Consider the following 25,864-nt stretch of genomic DNA (forward strand, 5'->3'; position numbering starts at 1 on the left):
TCTCTTGACATATATCTATTTAAAAAAAAAAAAACAAGTATACAGTTAAAGGCATCTACTAGAGTAAGAATTGTGCTCAAGGCTGAAGCTAGACCACAACTCGGGCAACATGATGATTCTGGGCTACAACCAGTATAGGCATCAAGTGACCATGGGTTTGGACAAAGACCACGTCAATCCTGCTTTCTGTACACTTTGCCTTGGATGGATGAGTTCTGAGTGATGCTGAACACTGTAAAACAAAACTATAGCCATAAAGCCGGGCCTATATGGGAAGGGCGTAAGATATCTGTTACCTGTATCACTACAGGATTAGTCTTCGGAGCAATATTGATTACTAGATGCAGCGAGCTCATCACTGGTCCATGCACCTACCATGTAGCTTATTGGACGTCAATACATAAAATACAAATGGTAACAGATAAGGGTTGGGTGACTTCAAGGCAAATGGATTTCTTTAAACACGAGTGAAAAAATATTAAGACCACCGTTGTCTATTCTGGTCTAAATGAAGGGGCGTGCTGGAGTCCGATCCTTCTGGTTCTTCACTAATCTAGAGCGTCTAACAAGTGGCGTGAAAATAGAGCTGCACTAGGAAATGCTATAATGTGCAAATATTGAATATAAGAGCTGGGAACTGCATTACTGCTATGGAAAATGCGCTAAAAAATGAATGGCCATTTCATGACAGCTCATCAACTGCAGCAAGGTGTACTCCTTTGGCCAATTCATGAGAGCCCACCCAAACCTAAGGGGTACACCTTGCTGCGGTTGAGCTGTTATGAAATGGCCAATCTGTGCACCACGTACATTCCTTTTTTGTAGCGCGTTTTCAATCTCGTATATTCAATATTTGCATACTATAGCATTTCAGAGTGTAGTTGTGACGGCTTGCCCCTGTTGACACTTGTTTTTATTCTGTATGGAGGTGCTAGTCAGTTTTTATGATATTTAATGAGGGGCATGCGCTCTCATCCACTATGCCACTGCGGTCAAGGACTGGAGTCAGTGAGATTTCTGGCATAGAGTACATTACAGCTTCTCAAATTAGGCAACCTATGGTGTCATGCTCCAGCTCTGCCCATTTTGGAAAATGTGAAAAGTTGCAAAACTGAGTTCGACCTAAAATGTTGTGACTTTTCAAAGCTATTATGCCAGATTTCTGGCGTAAAACCTTTTCATGAATTTGGCTTATAGTCTATTCAATTTTCTGCAGAAAATCTAAAGCATACTGTCATCTGACAACCCGCTGGCTCTGGGAGTACCAGGGAATTGTGACCCTGTGTGCAGAGAGAGTAACTGCAAACTTTGTCCCAAGTCTGGACAACCCATTTTAGCCATAGTAACTCTTAGAACCCATTAAGACCTTCATTATGTATGTGTTCTATGCATGGTTTTCACAGTTACAACCCCTGGCAAAAATTATGGAATCACTGGCCGTGGAGGATGTTCTTTCAGTTATTTCATTTTGTAGGAAAAAAAAGCAGATCTCTGACATGGCACAAAACAAAAGTAATTTCAAATGACAACTTTCTGGCTTTAACCCCTTAAGCCCCGAGGGTGGTTTGCACATTAATGACCGGGCCAATTTTTACAATTCTGACCACTGTCCCTTTGAGTTTATAAATCTGGAACGCTTCAACGGATCCTGGTGATTCTGACATTTTCTCGAGACATATTGTACTTCATGATAGTGGCAAAACTTCTTTGATATTACCTGCGTTTATTTGTGAAAAAAACGGAAATTTGGTGAAAATTTTGAAAATTTCACGATTTTCCAACTTAATAATAATAATAATAATAATTTTATTTATATAGCGCCAACATATTCCGCAGCGCTTTACAACTTATAGAGGGGACTTATACAGACAACAGACATTACAGCATAACAGAAATCACAGTTCAAAACAGATACCAGGAGGAATGAGGGCCCTGCTGCTCGCAAGCTTACAATCTATGAGGAAAAGGGGAGACACAAGAGGTGGATGGTAACAATTGCTTTAGTTATTTGGACCAGCCATAGTGTAAGGCTCGGGTGTTCATGTAAAGCTGCATGAACCAGTTAACTGCCTAAGTATGTAACAGTACAGACACAGAGGCTATTAACTGCATAAAGTGTATGAGAACATGATGGAGGAACGTGATTATGTTGTTGTTTTTTATTAATAGGCCACACAGGGATAATTAGGTTAATGCGTTGAGGCGGTAGGCCAATCTGAACAAATGAGTTTTTAGTGCACGCTTAAAACTGTGGGGATTGGGGATTAATCGTATTAACCTAGGTAGTGCATTCCAAAGAATCGGCGCCGCACGTGTAAAGTCTTGGAGACGGGAGTGGGAGGTTCTGATTATTGAGGATGCTAACCTGAGGTCATTAGCAGAGCGGAGGGCACGGGTAGGTTGGTAGACTGAGACCAGAGAGGAGATGTAGGGTGGTGCTGAGCCATGTAGTGCTTTGTGGATGAGGGTAGTAGTTTTGTACTGGATTCTGGATTGGATGGGTAGCCAGTGTAATGACTGGCACAAGGTAGAGGCATCGGTGTAACGGTTGGCGAGGAATATGATCCTGGCAGCAGCATTCAGGACAGATTGGAGCGGGGAGAGTCTGGTAAAAGGTAGGCCAATTAGTAGAGAGTTACAATAGTCCAGACGAGAATGAATAAGTGAGACAGTAAGAGTTTTTGCAGAGTCGAAAGTAAGAAAAGGGCGAATTCTGGAAATGTTTTTGAGATGCAGATAAGAAGAGCGAGCCAGTGATCGGATGTGGGGGGTGAATGAAAGCTCGGAATCAAGGATGACTCCAAGGCAGCGGGCATGTTGCTTTGGAGTAATGGTGGAACCGCACACAGAGATGGCAATGTCGGGCAAAGGTAGGTTTGTAGAGGGAGAGAACACGAGGAGTTCAGTTTTTGACAGGTTCAGTTTCAGATAGAGGGAGGACATGATGTTAGAGACAGCGGTAAGACAATCACTGGTGTTTTCTAAAAAGGTCGGCGTGATAACAGGAGAAGAGGTATATAATTGGGTGTCGTCAGCATAGAGATGGTACTGGAAACCAAATCTACTGATTGTTTGTCCAATAGGGGCAGTATACAAAGAGAAGAGGAGGGGGCCTAGGACTGATCCTTGAGGAACCCCAACAGTAAGTGGAAGGTGAGAGGAGGAGGAACCAGCAAAACAAACAGTGAAGGATCGGCCAGAGAGATAGGAGGAGAACCAAGAGAGAACGGTGTCCTTGAGGCCGATGGAGCGGAGCATAGTGAGGAGGAGCTGATGATCCACAGTGTCGAATGCTGCGGAGAGATCCAAGAGAATTAGCATGGAATAGTGACCATTAGATTTAGCTGTTAGTAGGTCATTAGAGACTTTAGTGAGGGCAGTTTCAGTAGAGTGTAAAGAGCGGAAACCAGATTGAAGAGGGTCGAGAAGAGAATTATCTGAGAGATAGCGGGTAAGACGGGAGTGGACCAGGCGTTCCAGGAGTTTAGAGATGAAGGGAAGATTAGAGACAGGTCTATAATTAGCGGCACAATTTTGATCGAGGGAGGGCTTTTTAAGTAGTGGATGTATGATGGCATGCTTAAATGAGGAGGGAAAAATACCGGAAGTGAGGGAAAGGTTGAATATTTTTGTTAGGTGAGAGGTGACAGCCGGGGAAAGGGACTGGAGGAGATGCGACGGAATGGGGTCGCTGGTGCAAGTGGTCGGGCGAGAAGATGCAAGGAGCCTGCTTACTTCTTCTTCTGTAACTGGTTCAAAACTTAAAATTTTTATGCCCTTAAATCAGAGATATGTCACACAAAATACTTAATAAGTAACATTTCCCACATGTCTACTTTACATAAGCACAATTTTGGAAACAAATTTTTTTTTTTGTTAGGGAGTTAAAAAAGGGTTAAAATTTGACCAGCAACTTCTCATTTTTACAACACCATTTTTTTTAGGGACCACATCACATTTGAAGTCATTTTGAGGAGTCTATATAATACAAAATACCCAAGTGTGACACCATTCTAAAAACTGCACCCCTCAAGGTGCTCAAAACCACATTCAAGAAGTTTATTAACCCTTCTGGTGCTTCACAGGAATTTTTGGAATGTTTAAAAAAAAAATGAACATTAATTTTTTTTTTTCACAAAAAATGTACTTTACCCCCAATTTTTTATTTTCCCAAGGGTACCAGAAGAAATTGTACCCCAAAAGTTGTGCAATTTGTCCCATATGTGGGGGTAAACCACTTTGGGTGCATGGCAGAGCTCGGAAGAGAAGGAGCGCTGTTTGACTTTTCAATGCAAAATTGGCTGGAATTAAGATGGGACGCCATGCTGCATTTGGAGAGCCCCTGATGTGCCTAAACATTGAAACCCCCCACAAGGGACACCATTTTGGAAAGTAGACCCCCTAAGGATCTTATCTAGATGTGTTGTGAGAGCTTTGAACCCCCAAGTGTTTCACTACAGTTTGACGCAAAGCTGGAAAAAAAAATCTTATTTTTCCCAAGGGTAACAGGAGAAATTGGACCCCAAACGTTGTTGTGCAATTTGGCCTAAGTACGCTGATACCCCATATGTGGGAGGTAACCACCGTTTGGGCACATGGCAGAGCTCGGAAGGGAAGGAGCGCCATTTGGAATGCAAACTTAGATGGATTGGTCTGCAGGCGTCACGTTGCATTTGCAGAGCCCCTGATGTACCTAAACAGTAGAAACCCCCCACACGTGACCCCATATTGGAACCTAGACCCCCAAGGAACTTATCTAGATGTGTTGTGAGAACTTTGAACCCCCAAGTATTTCACTACAGTTTATAACGCAGAGCCGTGAAAATAAAAAATAATTTTTGTCCCACAAAAATGTTTTTTTAGCCCCCCCAAATTTTTATTTTCCCAAGGGTAACAAGAGAAATTGGACCCCAGAAGTTGTCCAATTTGTCCTGAGCAAGCTGATACCCCATATGTTGGGCACACGAGAGAGCTCTGAAGGGAAGGAGCACTGTTTTACTTTTTCAATGCAGAATTGGCTGGAATTGAGATCGGGCGCCATGTCGCGTTTGGAGAGCCCCTGATGTGCCTAAACAAAGGAAACCACCAATTCTAAATGAAACCCTAACCCAAACACACCCCTAATCCCAACCCTAACCACACCCCTAACCCTAGCCCTAATGGGAAAATGGAAATAAATACATTTAATTTTTTTTTTAATGTTTCCCTAACGAAGGGGGGTTTGATTTACTTTTGTAGCCGGTTTTTTTGCGGATTTTTATGATTGGCAGCTGTCACACACTAAAAGACGCTTTTTATTGCAAAAAATATTTTTTTGTGTTACCACATTTTGAGAGCTATAATTTTTCCATATTTTGGTCCACAGAGTCATGTGAGGTCTTGTTTTTTGCGGGACGAGTTGACGTGTTTTTTTTTTTTTTTATGTTTTGGTGCTTTTACACGATAAAAACCATTTTATAGAAAAAATAATTATTTTTGCATCGCTTTATTCTGAGGACTATAACTTTTATTTTTTCACTGACGCTGTATGGCGGCTCGTTTTTTGCGGGACAAGATGACTTTTTCAGCGGTACCATGGTTATTTATATCTGTCTTTTTGATCGTGTGCTATTCCACTTTTTGTTTGGCGGTATGATAATAAAGGGTCGTTTTTTACCTCTTTTTTATTTTTTATATGGTGTTCACTGAAGGGGTTAACTAGTGGATAGTTTTATAGGTTGGGTCGTTACGGACGCGGCGATACTAAATATGTGTACTTTTATTGTTTTTATTTAGATTATGGAATGTATTTATTGGAAAAAAAAAAAAATTATATATAGCTCCAATAAATGCAGGGGGGCATCACATTATATTGACAGATCGCAGATCTGACATAGGCGCTGGTAAGCCACCTCCCTGCAGGACCCGGATGCAGCCCAGCGGCCATTTTGGATCCAGGCCTGCAGGGAGGAGGAGGTAAGAGACCCTCGGAGCAAAGCGATCATATCGCATTGCTCCGAGGGTCTCAGGGAAGCCCGCAGGGAGCCCCCTCCCTGCCCGATGCTTCCCTATACCGCCGGAACACTGCGATCATGTTTGATCGCAGTGTGCCGGGGGCGGTTCGTGACCGCTCCTGGCACATAGTGCCGGATGTCAGCTGCGACAGTCAGCTGACACTCGGCCGCGCTCCCCCCGTGAGCGCGGCTGATCGCACTGGACGTACTATCCCGTCACTGGGAATTAAGTCCCAGGTCACCTTGACGGGATAGTACATCCAATGGGATTAAGGGGTTAAGAAACACTAAAAGAAATCAAGAACAAAAAAATGTGGCAGTCAGGAATGGTTACTTTTTTTTTTTTTAACCGAGCATAGGAGAAAAAATTATGGAGTCACTCAATTATGAGGGAAAAAATTCTGGAATCATGAAAAACAAACAAACACTCCAACACATCACTAGTATTTTGTTGCACCACCTCTGGCTTTTCTAACAGCTTGCAGTCTCTGAGGCATGGACTTAATGAGTGTCAAACAGTACTCTCCATCAATCTGGCTCCAACTTTCTCTGATTGCTGTTGCCAGATCAGCTTTGCAGGTTGGAGCTTTGTCATGGACCATTTTCTTCAACTTCCACCAAAGATTTTCAATTGGATTCAGATCCGGACTATTTGTAGGTCATGACATTGACCTTGTGTGTCTTTTTCAAGGAATGTTTTCACAGTTTTTGCTCTATGGCAGGATGCATTATCATCTTGAAAAATGATTTCATCATCCCCTGACATCCTTTCAATTGATGGGATAAGAAAAGTGTCCAAAATATCAACATAAACTTGTGCATTTATTGAAGATGTAATGACAGCCATCTCCCCAGTGCCTTTACCTGACATGCAGCCCAATATCATCAATGACTGTGGAAATTTTCATGTTCTCTTCAGGCAGTCATCTTTATAAATGTCATTGGAACGGCACCGAACAAAAGTTCCAGCATCATCACCTTGCCCAATACAGATTCGCGATTCATCACTGAATATGACTTTCATCCAGTCATCCACAGTCCACGATTGCTTTTCCTTAGCCCATTGTAACCTTGTTTTTTTTTCTGTTTAGATGTTAATGATGACTTTTGTTTCGCTTTTCTGTATGTAAATTCCATTTTCTTTAGGTGGTTTCTTAGTTTTGTCACAGACGTTGACTCCAGTTTCCACCCATTTGTTTTGTTGTGCATTTCCTGTTTTGGAGACATATTGCTTAGAGTTTCCGGTCTTGACCCTTTGATGTCTTCCGTGGTCTACAAGTATGTTTTTAGACACAGCTGACTGTGAACAACCAACATCTTTTGCAACATTGCGTGATGATTTACCCTCTTTTAAGAGTGATAATCCTCTCCTTTGTTTCAATTGACATCTCTCGTGTTGGAGCCATGATTCATGTCAGTCCACTTGGTGCAACAGCTCTCCAAGGTGTGATCACTCCTTTTTAGATGCAGACTAACAAGCAGATCTAATTTGATGCAGGTGATAGTTTTGGGAATGAAAATTTTCAGGGTGATTCCATATTTATTTATTTTTTCCCTCATAATTGAGTGACTCCATAATTTTTTTACCCTATGCTTGGTTAAAAAAGTAACCATTACTGACTACCACATTTTATGTTTTGATTTCTTTTAGTGTTTCTTAAAGCCAGAGAGTTGTCATTTGAAATGACTTTAGTTTTGTGCCATGTCTGTGATCTGCTTTTTTTTTTTTTTCTACAAAATTAAACAACTGAATAAACATCCTCCAAGGCCGGTGATTACATAATTTTTGCCAGGGGTTGTATACAGTGGGGGAAATAAGTATTTGATCCCTTGCTGATTTTGTAAGTTTGCCCACTGACAAAAACAAGAACAGTTTTTTAAGGGTAGCTTAATTTTAACATTGAGAGATTGAATATAAAAAATAAAATCCAGAAAATCACATTGTATAAATTTATATAAATGTATTTGCATTTTGCAGTGATAAATAAGTATTTGATCACCTACCAACCATTAAGAGTTCTGGCTCCTACAGACCAGTTAGATGCGCCTAATCAACTTGTTACCTGCATTAAAGACAGCTGTCTTACATAATCAACTTTATAAAAAACTCCTGTCCACAGACTCAATCAGTCAGACTCTAACCTCTACAACGTGGGCAAGACCAAAGAGCTTTATAAGGGTGTCAGGGACAAGATCATAGACCTGCACAAAGCTGGAATGGGCTACTGTTATGACCCCAATGGCAGAGGGACTCTGCAATAAATACCAAGTCTGCAAACACAAAAAACCAGCTCATAGGGCAGTGGTAACTGGGCTGACCGTATATCTAATCCTAGCACCACAAATAGCAGCAGCCGGGGAACGTGCCTACGTTGGTTCTAGACGTCTCGCGCCAGCCGGAAAACTAACTAACCCTAGAAGGGAAAAGATAGACCTTTCTTGCCTCCAGAGAAAAGACCCCAAAAGTTGGATACAAGCCCCCAACAAATAATAATGGTGAGGTAAGAAGAAAAGACAAACGTAAGAATGAACTAGGTATTTAGCAAAGAGAGGCCCACTGACTAATAGCAGAATATAGTAAGATGACTTATACGGTCAGCAAAAACCCTATCAAAAATATCCACGCTGGATATTCAAGAACCCCCGAACCGTCTAACGGCCCGGGGGGAGAATACCAGCCCCCTAGAGCTTCCAGCAAAATCAGGAATCACATTTAGTACAAGCTGGACAAAAAATAAGAGCAATACAAATAACCAAAAAACAAGGAAGCAGGACTTAGCTTAATTTTGCATGAACCAGGACCAGCAGACAGGAGCAAACAGAAAGGACTGATTACAACGATGCCAGGCACCAGACTAAGAATTCAGGAAGTTCATATAGCAACACCCCTGGACTAACGACCCAGGTGGGTGCCAAACTAGGGAAAGACAATCTCAGAGTCATACCACTAGTGACCACAAGAGGGAGCCAAAAAAGTCTAATTCACAACAGTACCCCCTTAAAGGGGGTTTAAGGAGGGGTCACCGAACCCTCACCAAGACCACCAGGGCGATCAGGATGAGCAGCGTGAAAGGCACGAACTAAATCGGCCGCATGCACATCAGAGGCAACCACCCAGGAATTATCCTCCTGACCATAGCCCTTCCACTTGACCAGATACTGAAGCCTCCGTCTGGAGAGACGAGAATCCAAGATTTTCTCCACCACGTACTCCAACTCGCCCTCAACCAACACCGGAGCAGGAGGCTCAACAGAGGGAACCACAGGTACAACGTACCGCCGCAACAAAGACCTATGGAACACGTTGTGAATGGCAAACGACACCGGAAGATCCAAGCGAAAGGACACAGGATTAAGGATTTCCAATATCTTGTAAGGACCGATGAAGCGAGGCTTGAATTCAGGAGAGGAAACCTTCATAGGAACAAATCGAGAAGACAGCCATACCAAATCCCCAACACGAAGTCGGGGACCCACACCGCGGCGGCGGTTGGCAAAACGCTGAGCCTTCTCCTGTGACAACTTCAAGTTGTCCACCACATGATTCCAAATCTGCTGCAACCTATCCACCACAGAATCTACCCCAGGACAGTCAGAAGGCTCCACATGTCCCGAGGAAAAACAAGGATGGAAACCAGAGTTGCAGAAAAATGGCGAGACCAAAGTAGCGGAACTAGCCCGATTATTAAGGGCAAACTCAGCCAACGGCAAGAAGGTCACCCAATCATCCTGATCCGCAGAAACAAAACACCTCAAATAAGCCTCCAAAGTTTGATTAGTTCGCTCCGTTTGTCCATTAGTCTGAGGATGAAAGGCAGACGAAAACGACAAATCAATGCCCATCTTAGCACAAAAGGATCGCCAGAACCTGGAAACAAACTGGGATCCTCTGTCAGACACAATATTCTCAGGAATGCCGTGTAAACTAACCACATTCTGAAAGAACAAAGGAACCAGATCGGAAGAGGAAGGCAGCTTAGGCAAAGATACCAAATGGACCATCTTGGAAAAGCGATCACATACCACCCAGATGACAGACATGCCCTGAGACACCGGAAGATCTGAAATGAAATCCATGGAAATGTGTGTCCAAGGCCTCTTCGGGACAGGCAAGGGCAAGAGCAACCCGCTGGCACGAGAACAGCAAGGCTTAGCTCGAGCACAAGTCCCACAGGACTGCACAAATGACCGCACATCCCGCGACAAGGAAGGCCACCAAAAGGACCTAGCCACCAAATCTCTGGTGCCAAAAATTCCCGGATGCCCTGCCAACACCGAGGAATGAACCTCGGAAATGACTCTGCTGGTCCATTTAACAGGAACAAACAGTCTGTCAGGTGGACAAGAGTCAGGTCTACCAGCCTGAAATCTCTGCAACACACGTCGCAAATCCGGAGAAATGGCTGACAAGATTACTCCCTCTTTAAGAATACCAACTGGTTCTGCGACTCCAGGAGAGTCAGGCACAAAGCTCCTTGAAAGAGCATCAGCCTTCACATTCTTAATGGCTTCAGAAAGGCCATTTCTGAAATTTGCGGCCAGAGCACACTTATTCCACTGAGTAAGCACGGACCATTTCCGAAATTTTTGGCAATACACTTCAGCTTCATCCTGGCCCTGAGAAATAGCCAGCAAGGCTTTTTCTGCCTGAATTTCAAGATTGGGTTCCTCGTAAAGCAATCCGAGCGCCAGAAAAAACGCATCAATATTCGCCAATGCCGGATCTCCTGGCGCTAGCGAGAAAGCCCAATCCTGAGGGTCGCCCCGCAAGAAAGAGATAACAATTTTAACTTGCTGAGCTGAGTCTCCAGACGAACGGGGTCTCAGAGAAAGAAACAATTTACAATTATTCCTGAAATTCCTAAACTTAAATCGATCTCCAGAGAACAGTTCAGGAATAGGTATTTTAGGTTCAGACATAGGACTACTGGTAACAAAATCTTGTATGCCCTGCACACGAGCAGCAAGCTGATCCACACTTGTAATCAGTCTGGACATTCATGTCTGCAGCAAGCTTAAGCCACTCAGAGGTAAAGGGGAGGAAGAAAGAGGAAAAAAAAAACCTCAAAATTTCCTTTCTTATTATCCCACTTCTGCAATGCATTAAACATTCAACTTTGTCCTGGCATACTGTTATGACCCCAATGGCAGAGGGTCTCTGCAATAAATACCAAGTCTGCAAACACAAAAAACCAGCTCATAGGGCAGTGGTAACTGGGCTGACCGTATATCTAATCCTAGCACCACAAATAGCAGCAGCCGGGGAACGTGCCTACGTTGGTTCTAGACGTCTCGCGCCAGCCGGAAAACTAACTAACCCTAGAAGGGAAAAGATAGACCTTTCTTGCCTCCAGAGAAAAGACCCCAAAAGTTGGATACAAGCCCCCAACAAATAATAACGGTGAGGTAAGAAGAAAAGACAAACGTAAGAATGAACTAGGTATTTAGCAAAGAGAGGCCCACTGACTAATAGCAGAATATAGTAAGATGACTTATACGGTCAGCAAAAACCCTATCAAAAATATCCACGCTGGATATTCAAGAACCCCCGAACCGTCTAACGGCCCGGGGGGAGAATACCAGCCCCCTAGAGCTTCCAGCAAAATCAGGAATCACATTTAGTACAAGCTGGACAAAAAATAAGAGCAATACAAATAACCAAAAAACAAGGAAGCAGGACTTAGCTTAATTTTGCATGAACCAGGACCAGCAGATAGGAGCAAACAGAAAGGACTGATTACAACGATGCCAGGCACCAGACTAAGAATTCAGGAAGTTCATATAGCAACACCCCTGGACTAACGACCCAGGTGGGTGCCAAACTAGGGAAAGACAATCTCAGAGTCATACCACTAGTGACCACAAGAGGGAGCCAAAGAAGTCTAATTCACAACAGGCTACAAAATCATAAGTAAGATGCTGGTTGAGGAGACAACTGTTGGTGCAATAGGAAGAAATACAAAATGACTGTCAATCGACATCGATCAGAGGCACCATGCAAAATCTCACCTCATGGGGGTATCCTTGATCATGAGGAAGGTGAGCGATCAGCCTAAAACTACACAGGGGGAACTTGTTAATGATCTCAAGGCAGCTGGGAGCACAGTCACCAAGAAAACCATTGGTAACACATTATGCCGTAAAGGTTTTAAATCCTGCAGTGCCCACTATGTCCCCCTGCTCAACAAAGCACATGTGTCTGAACTTTGCCAGTGAACACCTGGATGATTCTGTGAGTGATTGGGAGAAGGTGCTGTGGTCAGATTAGACAAAAATTGAGGTCTTTGGCATTAACTCAACTCGATGTGTTTGGAGGATGAGAAATGCTGCCTATGACCCAAAGAACACCATCCCCACTGTAAAGCATGGAGGTGGAAACATTGTTTTGGGGGGTGTTTCTCTGCTAAGGGCAAAAGGGCTACTTCACCGCATCAATGGGAGAATAGATGGAGCCATGTACTGTTAAATCCTGAGAGACAACCTCCTTTCCTCCGCCAGGACATTAAAAATGGGTCGTGGCTGGGTCTTCCAGCAAAACAATGACTCAAAACATACAGCCAAGGCAACAAAGGAGTGACTCAAAAAGAATCACTTAAGGTCATGGAGTGGGCTAGCCAGTCTCCAGACCTTAATCCCATAGAAAACTTATGCAGTGGAGTGACAGCCTCAAAATCTTAATGATTTAGCTTTGATCTGCAAAGAGGAGTGAACCAAAATTCCTCCCGACATGTGCGCAAATCTCATCATAAACTACAAAAAAAAAGTCTGACTGCTGTGCTTGCCAACAAGAGTTTTGCCACTAAGTATTAAGTCTTGTTTGCCAGAGGGATACTTATTTCTTATTGCAAAATGCAAATAAATTTATATAATTTCTACAATGTGACTTTCTGGATTTTATTTTTGATATTCTCTCCCTCAATGATAAACTTAAGCTACCCTTAAAATTATAGACTGTTCATGTCTTTGTTAGTGGTCAAACTTACAAAATTAGCAAGGGATCAAATACTTATTTCCCCCACTGTAACATGTACCAATTATATTCTGGGGGGGCTGTTCACACTTTTTTATTCTTATTATTATTTTGCAGACTGCATCCACGTAAAAGGAAAAAAAACTCATCAGAGACGTACCTTTTCTGATCTGAGTCACAGATCAATATTACCCACACAAGTTTCAGACAGCACATGTCATCTGTGTGCTGTCTGTCCTTAAAATTGTAATGGGTAGGAGAAACCTTGCAAACTTATTTTGGCATATGAGACAATCAATGACGGTGTATGTGGATCCACTGAACAAAGACTAGCCCGTCTCCTTTAAAATCCATATCAAACTTTCACTAACATTTAGAACTTTTTTTCTTTGACAGGGGTAGGGATCATGGGAGAGAGCTTGTGAATATTTTCTTTAGGCCGGGATCACGCATACGCGAGATATGGCCGAGTCTCGCAGGTGAAAACCCTGCTCTGGCGCCGGCACTCCAGAGCGGAGCGTGCAGCTCCATGTATTGCTGTGCGGCTGCACGCTACGCTCCGGAGTGATCAGGAAATAGCAGCACTTTGGGTGCAGCATATTTTGACATTGACATATTGCGGCTCGTAATCTTGCACCGCGGGTGAGTTTACGCAGCATTACATAGACGCACAGTGGGCACGGGATTTCTATATATCCCATCCACTGTGCTTCTAATGTACAACACAGCGGTTTGAACTTATCCTTAGGACTTTTTAAAAAGTTCTGTGGGTGTGTTGTTTTTCTATGTTTTTCTCAAGCTGAAGAGCACTTAGGTTATGCAGCAGGACAATGATCCAAAAAGCACCAGAAAGTCCACCTCTGACTTACTTAAGAAAAACAAAGTTAAGAATTTGAGTGGTCTAGTCAAAGTCCTGACCTTAAGTGTGACAAACATGCAAAAGAATATGAAATCAGGAAGGAGCAAACACTTTTTCATACCATTGTAGCTGCTTAACCCCTTAACGACCGCCGATACGCCTTTTAACGGCGGCCACTAAGGGTACTTAAACCACAGCGCCGTTAATTAACGGCGCTGTGGAAAAAGTGAATAGCGCCCCCCAGAGTCGGATTTTCTCTGGGGTCTCGGTTACCGGGGGTAGCCGAGACCCCAGAGAACATAATTCGGGGTTTTTTTACCGACCCCCGAGTTGCGATCGCCGGTAATTAACCGTTTACCGGCGATCGCAAAAAAAAACAAAAAAAAAACGCGATTTCCCATTTAATTTCTCTGTCCTCCGATGTGATCGCACATCGGAGGACAGAGAAATGGGGTCCCCGGTCGCCCCCGATGCCCCCCCCCCGATACTCACCTGTCTCCCCCGGAGCTCCTCGTGGCTCCCCATGGGCACCGCCATCTTAAAAATGGCGGGCGCACGCGCAGTGCGCCGGCCGGCACCTGGGAGATCTTTGGGGTCTCGGCTGCTGGGGGTAGCCGAGACCCCAAAGAACATGATCGGGGTCGGTTTTTACCGACCCCTGTTTTGCGATCGCCGGTAATTAACTGTTTACCGGCGACCGCAAAAAAAAAAAAAAAAGTGATGTGTAATTCTCTGTCCTCTGATGTGATCGCACATCAGAGGACAGAGAAATAGGGGGATTCGGGGACCCTATCATACTTACCGGTGTCCCTGGGTCCTCCTGTGTCTTCTCCTGGCCGCCAGCTTCTTCCTATGAAAAGAAAATGACGGGCGCATGCGCAGTGCGCCCGCTCTCTGCTGCCATCTGCCGGCCGGCAGGAGAGAAGAGTTGGGGCTAAAATTAGGGTTAGGGTTAGGGTTGGGGCTAAATTTAGGGTTAGGGTTGGAGCTAAATTTAGGGTTGGGGCTAAATTTAGGGTTAGGGCTGGGGCTAAATTTAGGGTTAGGGTTGGGGCTAAAGTTAGGGCTATAGTTAGAGTTGGGGCTAAAGTTAGGACTAGGGTTGCGGCTAAAGTTAGGGTTAGGGTTGGGATTAGGGTTTGGATTAGGGTTGGCATTAGGGTTACGTTTGGGATTACGGTTAGGTTTGGGATTAGGGTTAAGGGTAGGGTTGGGATTAGGGGTGTATTGGGATTAGGGATAGGTTTGAGGTTAGGGTTGAGATTAGGATTAGGGGTGTGTTGGATTTAGGGTTCTGATTAGGGTTATGGTTGTTTTGAGGTTAGGGTTGCGATTATCCTTAGGGTTGTGATTAGGATTATGGATCGGGTTAGCATTAGGGTTAGGCCTCTTTCACACTTCAGTCTTTTGGCGTCAGTCTGAAACCGCCATTTTCATCAAATAGCGGATCCGCCATTTTTTTTGGCGGTTCCGCTATTTTCCCATAGACATGCATTAGCGACGGATTGTGGCGGATGGTCGTCCGTTCCATCCGCCATGTGACGGATCCGTCGAGATTTGGCGGACGTCATCTAGACATTGACGGCCATTGTAACGTTTTTTGTCTGCGCCGAAATGGCGGTTCGCGACGGATCCGTCGCGTTCGTCATTCCATAGAATGGCTGCCTATGGGCGACGGATCCGTCGTTACCATCATTTCGGCAGATCCGTCGCCCCAATCCGCTTTTTCAATTGCGCATGCTCCAAAAAGTAGATACTTTTCCCAGACAACCCCCAAGTAACGGATCCGTCAAAAAACCGGATCCGTTAGAACCGTTTTCTCAACAATTGTGACGGATCCGTCACTATGTCGGAGCTCACTGACGCCAAACTGAAGTGTGAAAGAAGCCTTAGGGGTGTGTTGGGGTTAGGGTTGGAGTTAGATTTGGGGGGTTTCCACTGTTTAGGTACATCAGGGGGTCTCTAAACGCCACAGCCAATTTTGCGCTCAAAAAGTCAAATGGTGCTCCCTCCCTTCCGAGCTCTGCCGTGCACCCAAACAGTGGTTTACCCCCACATATGGGGCATCAGCGTACTCGGGATAAATTGGACAACAAATTTTGGGGTCCAATTTCTCCTGTTACCCTTGTGAAAATAAAAACTTTGGGGCTAAAAAAATCTTTTGTGGAAAAAAAAAATATTTTTTATTTTCACAACTCTGCATTATAAACGTCTGTGAAGCACTTGGGCATTCAAAGTTCTCACCACACATCTAGATAAGTTCCCTGGAGGGTCTAGTTTCCAAAATGGGGTCACTTGTGGGGGGTTTCTACTGTTTAGGCACATCAGGGGCTCTGCAAATGCAACATAACGCCCGCAGACCATTCTATCAAAGTCTGCATTCCAAAACGGCGCTCCTTCCCTTCCGAGCTCTGCCGTGCACCCAAACAGTGGTCCCCCCCACACATGGGGTATCAGTGTGCTCAGGACAAATTGGACAACAACTCTTGGGGTCTAATTTCTCTTGTTCCCTTGTGAAAATAAAAACTTGGGGGCTAAAAAAATCTTTTGTGGAAAAAAAAAATATTTTTTATTTTCACGACTCTGCATTATAAATTTCTGTGAAGCAGTTGGGCATTCAAAGTTCTCACCACACATCTAGATAAGTTCCTTGGGGGGTCTAGTTTCCAAAATGGGGTCACTTGTGGGGGGTTTCTACTGTTTAGGCACATCAAGGGCTCTCCAAACGCGACATGGTGTCCGATCTCAATTCCAGCCAATTCTACATTGAAAAAGTAAAACGGCACTCCTTCTCTTCCAAGCTCTGCGGTGCGCCCAAACAGTGGTTTACCCCCACATATGGGGTATCGCCATACTCAGGAGAAATTGCACAACAACTTTTGTGGTCTAATTTCTCCTGTTACCCTTGTCAAAATAAAAATTTGGGGGCAAAAAGATCATTTTTGAAAAAAAAATGCGACTTTTTATTTTCACGGCTCTACGCTATAACCTTCCGTGAAGCACCTGCGGGTTTAAAGTGCTCACCACACATCTAGATAAGTTCCTTAAGGGGTCTAGTTTCCAAAATGGTGTCACTTGTGGGGGGATTCCACTGTTTAGGCACATCAGGGGCTCTCCAAACGCGACATGGCGTCCGATCTCAATTCCAGCCAATTCTACATTGAAAAAGTAAAACGGCACTCCTCTTCCAAGCTCTGCAGTGCGCCCAAACAGTGGTTTACCCCCACATATGGGGTATCGATGTACTCAGGAGAAATTGCACAACAACTTTTGTGGTCTAATTTCTCCTGTTACCCTTGTGAAAATAAAAATTTTGGGGCAAAAATATCATTTTTGTAGAAAAAATGTGATTTTTTATTTTCACGGCTCTACGTTATAAACTTCTGAGAAGCACCTGGGGGTTTAAAGTGCTCACCACACATAGTTAAGTTCCTTAAGGGGTCTAGTTTCCAAAATGGGGTCACTTGTGGGGGGCTTCTACTGTTTAGGCACATCAGGGGCTCTCCAAATGCGACATGGCGTCCAATCTCAATTCCAGCCAATTCTACATTGAAAAAGTAAAACGGCACTCCTTCTCTTCCAAGCTCTGCGGTGCGCCCAAACAGTGGTTTACCCCCACATATGGGGTATCAACATACTCAGGAGAAATTGCACAACAACTTTTGTGGTCTAATTTCTCCTGTTACCCTTGTGAAAATAAGAATTTGTGGGCGAAAAGATCATTTTTGTGTAAACAAATGCGATTTTTTATTTTCACGGCTCTACTTTATAAACTTCTGTGAAGCACTTGGGGGCTCAAAGTGCTCACCACACATCTAGATAAGTTCCTTAAGGGGTCTAGTTTCCAAAATGGGGTCACTTGTGGGGGGTTTCCACTGTTTAGGCACATCAGGGGCTCTCTAAACGTGACATGGCATCCGATCTCAATTCCAGCCAATTCTGCATTGAAAAAGTCAAACGGCGCTCCTTCTCTTCCAAGCTCTGCGGTGCGCCCAAACAGTGGTTTACCCCCACATATGGGGTATCGGCGTATTCAGGAGAAATTGCACAACAACATTTATGGTTAAATTTCTGTTTTTATACTTGTGAAAATAAAAAAAAATGGTTCTGAAGCAAAATGTTTGCAAAAAAAAGTTAAATGTTCATTTTTGCCTTCCACATTGTTTCAGTTCCTGTGAAGCACGTAAAGGGTTAATAAACTTCTTGAATGTGGTTTTGAGCACCTTGAGGGGTGCAGTTTTTAGAATGGTGTCACACTTGGTTACTTTCTATCATATTGACCCCTCAAAATGACTTCAAATGTGATGTGGTCCCTAAAAAAAAAAATGGTGTTGTAAAAATGCTGGTCAACTTTTAACCCTTATAACTCCCTAACAAAAAAACATTTTGGTTCCAAAATTGTGCTGATGTAAAGTAGACATGTGGGAAATGTTATTTATTAACTATTTTTTGTGACATATCTCTCTGATTTAAGGGCATAAAAATCCAAAGTTTGAAAATTGCTAAATTTTAAATTTTTTTGCCATATTTCCATTTTTTTCATAAATAATCGCAAGTAATATCGAAGAAATGTTACCACTAACATGAAGTACAATATGTCACGAAAAAACAATCTCAGAATCCGCAGGATCCGTTGAAGCGTTCCAGAGTTATAACCTCATAAAGTGAAAGTGGTCAGAATTGTAAAAATTGGCCTGGTCATTAAGTACCAAATTGGCTGTCACTAAGGGGTTAAAAATAAGCCAATGTACTATAGCACCACCCATAAAAGACAAAGTGGGTATGAAATGTGCCTGAGGATTCATTTAAATTTTAGTTGTCACAATATAAAGGGGAAAGTTACAGATTTTGGCTTTCATTCTGAAGATATTATAAAATGTAATTTAATATACATTGCAGTGAACTCTGATGTCTGAAGGGTGAGGTCTAAGGCTGGTTTCACATTTGCGTTCGGCAGCCCTGCGTAAGGCTGTGTACTTTTTCCCTTCATATTCGCACAGCTGTGCATGCGTCCTGCTTACTTATCTTTAAAATTGGGTATGCAGGACATGAGTTTGCAGATGTGTCCGCGTGCGTCGTTTTGACATGCCGCCGAACGCAATATGTTGCGTTCCCGTGTGGTCGGCGGGCACAACAAAACGACGCACACGGACGCATCAGCATACAACGCTTGTCCCTGCGTACCCAATGTTAAAGATAGGTACACAGGACACATGCACAGCTGTGTGGATATGAAGGGAAAAAGTACGCAGGGCTGCCAAACGCAAATGTGTACTTAGCCTAAGGCTGGGTTTGCACAGTGATCTTTCTCACACATAAAAAAAAAACAATCATCAGTGTATCAGTTTTTACCATTAATACTTTTTCTCATATGCCAAAAAAAGACAAATTGCACAGCTTTTCCAACCTCTAAGGGAAGAGTCAGCCGGCCTTATAACTCGGATGGGGAACACAATGCTCGAACAGGCCGTCGGCTGCCCTTACCTGATCATAACCGCCCGACTCTTCCCTAAGGCTAGGGTCAGACAATTGTGTATTCTCTCATGCGAGATAATCTGGTCAGCTATGCGACTCACACTCGGAACAAACTGTGATCCCATTCTCTCCAATGAGGAGAAGATGGAGAAAAAAAAAAATGTTCTCCATTCTGTCAGTCAAATCAGACTGCACTCAGATGTTATCCAGGTGCGGTCCGATGGTTTCCAAGGACTCATTGACTTGCACAGCTAAGTGCGATCTGCATATTGGCTCAAACTCAGGAAGGCAGTGATTTATTTCTTTTTTCCAGGTGGCCATGTCAGAGGACAAAAAAAGAAATTAAAAAAGTGGACATCCCCAAAGAATTATTATTATGCTTTGCTTATAAAGCGCCATCATATTCTGCAGCGCTTTACAAATGTTATCTCTGCCCCCATTGGAGCTCACAATCTAGATTCCCCACCAGTATATCTTTGAAGTGTGGGAGGAAACCGGAGAACTCTGAGGAAACCCACGCAAACACGGGGAGAACATACAAACTCCTTGCAGATGTCGTCCTTGGTAGCTAACCACTGAGCCACCATGTAAAATTGGGTCGAGTGCTATCTGTCACCACAATGGATAGCACTCGTCCTAATAATACGGTCGTCTGCATGAGTCCTAACCATGTGAAAAAATAAAACCCCACACAAGGATGGCAATGTGTGCGATCTGTGATTTCTCACAAACCCAGACTTGTATATCGGTAATTCTGATTCAAAAACAGACATGACTCAGTTTTTTTTTCTGGCCACTGTTACAAACAAAAAAAAACCAACCTCATGTGATAATCTCCATAGATTGCAATGGGTATGGGTTCTAGCCATGAAAAACTACTGACCAAACTCCTACATGAATCAATCAGAATGAAGCCTTCGGTGAGGTTCAGACGTAACGCCGAGCGTTCTTGGACTAGTCTCGTCCGCAGCGCAGATGGACGCAGGAGCTTCCTACTATCCATATGCACTAGTATGCGGTAAGTTGTTGGGTTTTTTCATCCATGCAGACTGGGGTTGAGGGGACATTCGCCCATGTGCACACTCAGACTAACAATCCATTGCACTCACGGACCAAAAAGCCCTAATAAAGACTATACTCCACCTGAAAGAGCTGACAACAGGGAATACGTGAAGGCAACAAGCTGCACATAAAATAGACATAAGACAGACTTTAGCATCTTTTGTAACTGGTTTATCTTCTGTGTTAGATTTGGATCAGCAATGGTAAATTGATTTCTATACATCTTTTTACAGTGACTGCTGGGAAACCAAAATGCTCCCCATGAAAATGTGTAAGGCGGCAGGGCTCGTTTTTGATAAAGATTCTATAATGAAAAGTCTACTTTCTGTATAAATACTATCAGGACACCTATAAATAGCAGATAATATGTACATTAGCACCGATTGTTACACCCCGCTTCTGGGTCATAATGCCATTTCCTCCAGGCTCGCTGGTGCCATTAACACTTCATTTGCCCTACAGTCAGCCTGCTGGTTGTGTTCCATATAACACAGAAGAACGACAGGCTTGTGGACAGGATTAGTTGTAGCTTTCCTGTTTGTTTAAAAATGGCATCCATCAGCTAGGGCAGTCCCTAGTGCCTTCTTCAGATGTATTGTACTTCGTCATCACCTTTGTAAACAGTATTGTAGAGAACCAGCCCCTGTAAACCATGTTCAATGACACCGAAAACTAAATTGTAAGGATGAGATTAAAGCACTCCTATCAGAGTTTTTATCCTCTTAATATATTGCAATTATATTATATAGCACAGTATACTTGCAATTGCTCATTTTGCCTTTCTACCCAGCTAGTTCTTCTCTTTTCTCCGTTCTATGTAGAAACAGGAAGTCTCTTGTCCCTGCCTTTATCATTCCCATCTTCAACTCCTGACCCAAATGTTGTCTCCTCCCTGCTGTCAGGGACATTTTCAGTATCTTATGACTCCTACAGGGAAAATTGACCTCCTGTTTCTACACAGAGCTTAGAAGGATTCAGCTAGTCCGTTTGTAATCACATGATGTCATAGAACTAAAGGAAAAAAGAAGAATTAGCTGGGTAGAAAGTAAAAATGAGCAATTGTGAGTACACAGAGCTATATAATATGATGATTAAAAACTCATGAAAGTGCTTCTTGAAATATTGCTTCCTGGACTTTGCTCCACTCTTATCTTCACCTCCTACATTAGTGGTCTAGAAAAAGATTCTGGATCTGGTGAAGAATTTCTTGATACATTATAAAGCTTAAGAAACATTGTAGAGAACACTGGAATGTCATTTACCAGAAACCGAGCGATTTCTTCTCCCCCCGCTAGTGAACCGAAAACTGTGAGAGAAGGTGTCACTTATCATCTGGACTTCATGACCGCGACAATAGAAGCTGGTGATAATAGTGCAAACTTTGCTGTGGTAAAATAACAGATTTGGTGCCATAGCACACTGTAACAACTAGAACATGTAGGCGTGAGGTTGGAATGGGTGCAGCAAGTCAAAGCAGACACTAGGAATGCATGGGGGTTATAAATCCTCAATATCTTTTGAGTCGTCAGAATCTGGTCCATCTATTGAGTCGATTCGGTGAATGTTGTCCCTGTGGTGCTGCAAAATCGGATCTAGTGGAAAGGGAAAAAAAAAGGTGAAACCTGGTTAGGTGTGACATGAGGATTGTGTAGTGGAGTTCAAGCTGAGCATTACAAATGGTGAAATTGGATATGAAAATTTATAGAAAGACTAACAGTGCTGCCAGTCTGAAAGATTGCACCGCAGGGCAACCTATGAACTGAAAATTTACTCAGCGAGATTTTTTAAATCTCAATTTCAGAGTGCAAATTCTGCACCATGGCTCCGATGTATCGTTGTCTTTTCGCCTGTTTTATGTCTACCTTTGTGCCTTTTTTGTGTTGGCTCCCAATTGATTATTCTATTTTCGCTTTTTTGAAGTCTATATCAGCTCGCCTGGTTTTGTTGTTTTCCACTTTTTGAGCGTTTAGTGTTTCCAGGTTTTTTCACCTCATTCAGATTTGTGAAAAGGTGCAATATTTGGGGCAACGCCACATATGACTGACTTTCTGAGCTAAAGTTAGGATGCACTCCATGTCAATTTCTACTTTGAAAATCTCAAAAAAAAATGTTAAAGATTTTAGGTGAAATTTTGCTGGTACTGTATCTTACAGCAGAATACACCGAATATGGCCTGTGTGCAGATAGACTAAAGCATTTACACAGCAAGACAATCGAGTGAACTAATCCACTGTGAATCACAAAAGATCGTTCTCGGCAGCACAGGACCTGCACTACTGAGAACGATGGCAGCCTTTGTGCGATCTAGTGCACATCACTTTGCCTTTGCAAATGGGCCAATCGATAAGTTTACCGATCTGCGGTCATAGCCTGCCGCTGGATGGTCCACTTAAAAGGACCTTTAGGCTTCATCGAAAAGGCCATAATGCAGCTACAGTTTATTGTCTTTATCATGTTCTGGTCCGAGTTTTATGACCTAATCAATCAGCATCAGAGGGAGAGAAATTGGACAGAAATGTCTTCACGTTTGGCCACGATCACACTGTCAGTATTTCATACCAGTAGGTCACAAATGCATGAGTGCGAGTGTTTCTATTAAACTTTATCACTGTTTACTAACAGATGCTAAATCCCATACAGCCAGCATCAAATATAAATCATGAGTTACTTAGGAGCACAAGGCGGCTCCTTCACATCTCAGAGAAGTGGTTTTTAATAGTTTCTATTATCGAAGGCCATATTCACACATTCAGTATTTGATCAGTTTTTTACATCAGTATTTGTAAGCCAAAACCAGGAGCGGGACAATCAGAGGAAAAGTATAATAGAAACACGTCACCGCTTCTGGTTTTGGCTTTCATATACTCATGTAAAAAACTCACCAAATACTGAACGTGTGCACATGGCCTGAAGGTGAAGTTCTGCCAAACACTACCTGCTCGTGTGGTAAGTGGAAGCACAGATTCTCCATCAATATCACCCGCTTGTATATAACCATGGCATGATGGGACTATCAACACTGTTCCTTCAATAGCAGGCTGATCAACGTGTTCTTCGACAGAGGAGGGCCTGAGATCCTACAGAGAGAGGAAATGCAGATTATTTGCCATGCCATTAAATCATCATCCCTACGACTCTCAGCCTTTCTCAGCAGGATGGTTGATAAGCGCATATTAAAATATATGTGCACTATTCCATTTTTCCTTCTCCAGTGCATTTAAAAAAAGAAAGTGGAGTATTGTAATCTGGGATAAGGAGATGTGAAGAACGCTGTAGAATAATGTCACAAGAGTCAGATTTATACAGCAACTGGAGAACAAAAGCAAACTAATGGCAATCGGTCAGCACAGACCACGAAGAGGCTCTTGGTGCCCCCTTGGCGTTATCAGAGCACCTTATTGTAATTCATGTATCTCTCCCCCTTTACCTTGTTTGACAGCTCTTACAAGAGCCAGAGAAGGGCCTAGATAGCCACTCGGTTCAGTGCACCTTAATCTATCTTGGTTTGAACAGTTATGACTGACTCCCTTTACAGTTGGATTCTTTCTAACGCAGTCCTTAACCCCTTCACATACGTCATATCGCTGCCATGTTTCCCGACCATCATCATCTGCCTCTAACAGCCGAGGGTGGAGCACAGTTCCGCCCGTGACTGTTAACCTGTTACATCTCTGACATCGGAATTTCACACATGCTGGCATCAGCCCGCCAGTGACCTGATCGAGGGATGCCAATGGAATGCCATGACTGCTGAAGACCTCCGTGCTTGTTATGACAATTCACCTGTGAAGGCCAGCTCTTAGCTGGCGTTCATAGGAGATTGGAATTTTTTTCTATATATAGCATTGCTAATGCACTGCTATGTATCGGACGATTGCAGCTTCAAGTCACATAATGGGACTATTAAATACTGTAAAAAAAAAAAAAAAAAGCTTTCAAAAATGAACAAAAAAACAAACACAAAAGTTCAAATCACCCCCCCTTTTGCACCATTAAAAATACAAAATAAATTAATCCGATCGATAAAAGGCGAGAAACGAGAAAAAAATCAAAACGCAAGATTTTTTTTTTTTTGCTGCAATATTGCAATAAAATGCAATAAGAGGAGATCAATACATTGCATCAAACCTCAAAAGGTATGAGTAACACATCAGGTCAGTGGGCAAAAAATAAGTCCTCACACAGCACTGTGTCCCGGAAATTGAAGGTGTTACAATTCTTGGAAAATGGTCACGCAAGTTTTTTTCTTTTTTACAAATGCCAATCTTTTTTACCTTTTAAATAAAAAAATACACGTTTGGTATCTGCATAATCGTACTGAGCTGAAGAATTGTATTGAAAGGTCAGTTTTACTGTACAGTGAACATGGTAAATAGCCCCCTGCCCACCACCCACTATTTTTTGGCAATGTTAATTCACTTAGAATGTTTTTCCTGCTTCTCAGAGCATCAGAATAAAATGAATGATGTAATTCAAAAGTACAACTTTTTTACACAAAAACAAGTCCTCATACGGCTATGTCGAAGGAAAAATAAAGTTATGGCTCTTGGAGGAGGAATAAACAAAAACCAAAAAACTAAAAATCATCTGGGGGTTACTATATACCTTTGCATATTCAAGTGCGTCTCACTAAATTAGAATATCATCAAAAAGTCATATATTATTTGGAGTCATTACAAACAGAGTGATCTATTTCAAGTGTTTATTTCTGTTAATGTTGATGATTATGGCTTACAGCCAATGAAAAAGTTATTATCTCAGTAAATTAGAATTATGAACAAAAAACACATGCAAAGGCTTCCTAAGCGTTTAAAAAGGTCCCTTAGTCTGTTTCAGTAGGCTCCACAATCATGGGGAAGACTGCTGCCTTGACAGATGTCCAGAAGGCAGTCATTGACACACTCCACAAAGAGGGTAAGCCACAAAAGGTCATTGCTAAAGAACCTGGCTGTTCACAGAGTGCTGTATCCAAGCATATTGATGAAAAGTTGAGTGGAAAGAAAAAGTGTGGTAGAAAAAGGTTCCCGAGCAACCAAGATAATCGCAGCCTTGAAAGGATTGTTAAGAAAAGGCCATTCAAAAATTTGGGGAGATTCACAAGGAGTGGACTGCTGCTAGAGTCATTGCTTCAAGAGCAACCACACACAGACTTATCCAGGACATGGGCTACAAGTGTCACATTCCTTTTGTCAAGCGACTCATGACCAATAGACAACGCCAGAAGTGTCTTACCTGCACCAAGGAGAAAAAGAACTGGACTGTTGCTCAGTGGTCCAAGGTGTTGTTTTCAGGTGAAAGTAAATTTTGCATTTTATTTGGAAATCAAGGTCCCAGAGTCTGGAGGAATAGTGAAGAGGCCACAATCCAAGCTGCTTGAGAACTAGTGTGACGTTTCCACAATCAGTGATGGTTTGGGGAGCCATGTCATCTGCTGGTGTAGGTCCACTGTGCTTTATCAAGACCAAAGTCAGCGCAGGAAATTTTAGAGCACTTTATGCTTCCCTC

General features: G+C 42.9%; 1 protein-coding gene across 2 annotated transcripts in view; it reads right to left on the reverse strand.

Moving 5' to 3' along the window:
- Positions 1 to 19,354: 19,354 nt before the first annotated feature.
- Positions 19,355 to 25,864, reverse strand: part of DMTF1 (cyclin D binding myb like transcription factor 1) — a 61,865-nt gene continuing 55,355 nt past the window's right edge. For both annotated transcript variants that reach the window (XM_077264642.1, XM_077264641.1), the window contains exons 15-16: positions 23,295 to 23,436; positions 19,355 to 21,951 (exon numbers count right to left, since the gene is read on the reverse strand). In XM_077264642.1, the coding sequence (XP_077120757.1) occupies positions 21,857 to 21,951; positions 23,295 to 23,436 (237 nt within the window). In that variant the 3' untranslated portion in view covers positions 19,355 to 21,856. The remainder of the gene's footprint in view (positions 21,952 to 23,294; positions 23,437 to 25,864) is intronic.

Source organism: Ranitomeya variabilis, chromosome 5 (genome assembly GCF_051348905.1).
Source record: "Ranitomeya variabilis isolate aRanVar5 chromosome 5, aRanVar5.hap1, whole genome shotgun sequence".
Lineage (NCBI taxonomy): Eukaryota > Metazoa > Chordata > Amphibia > Anura > Dendrobatidae > Ranitomeya > Ranitomeya variabilis.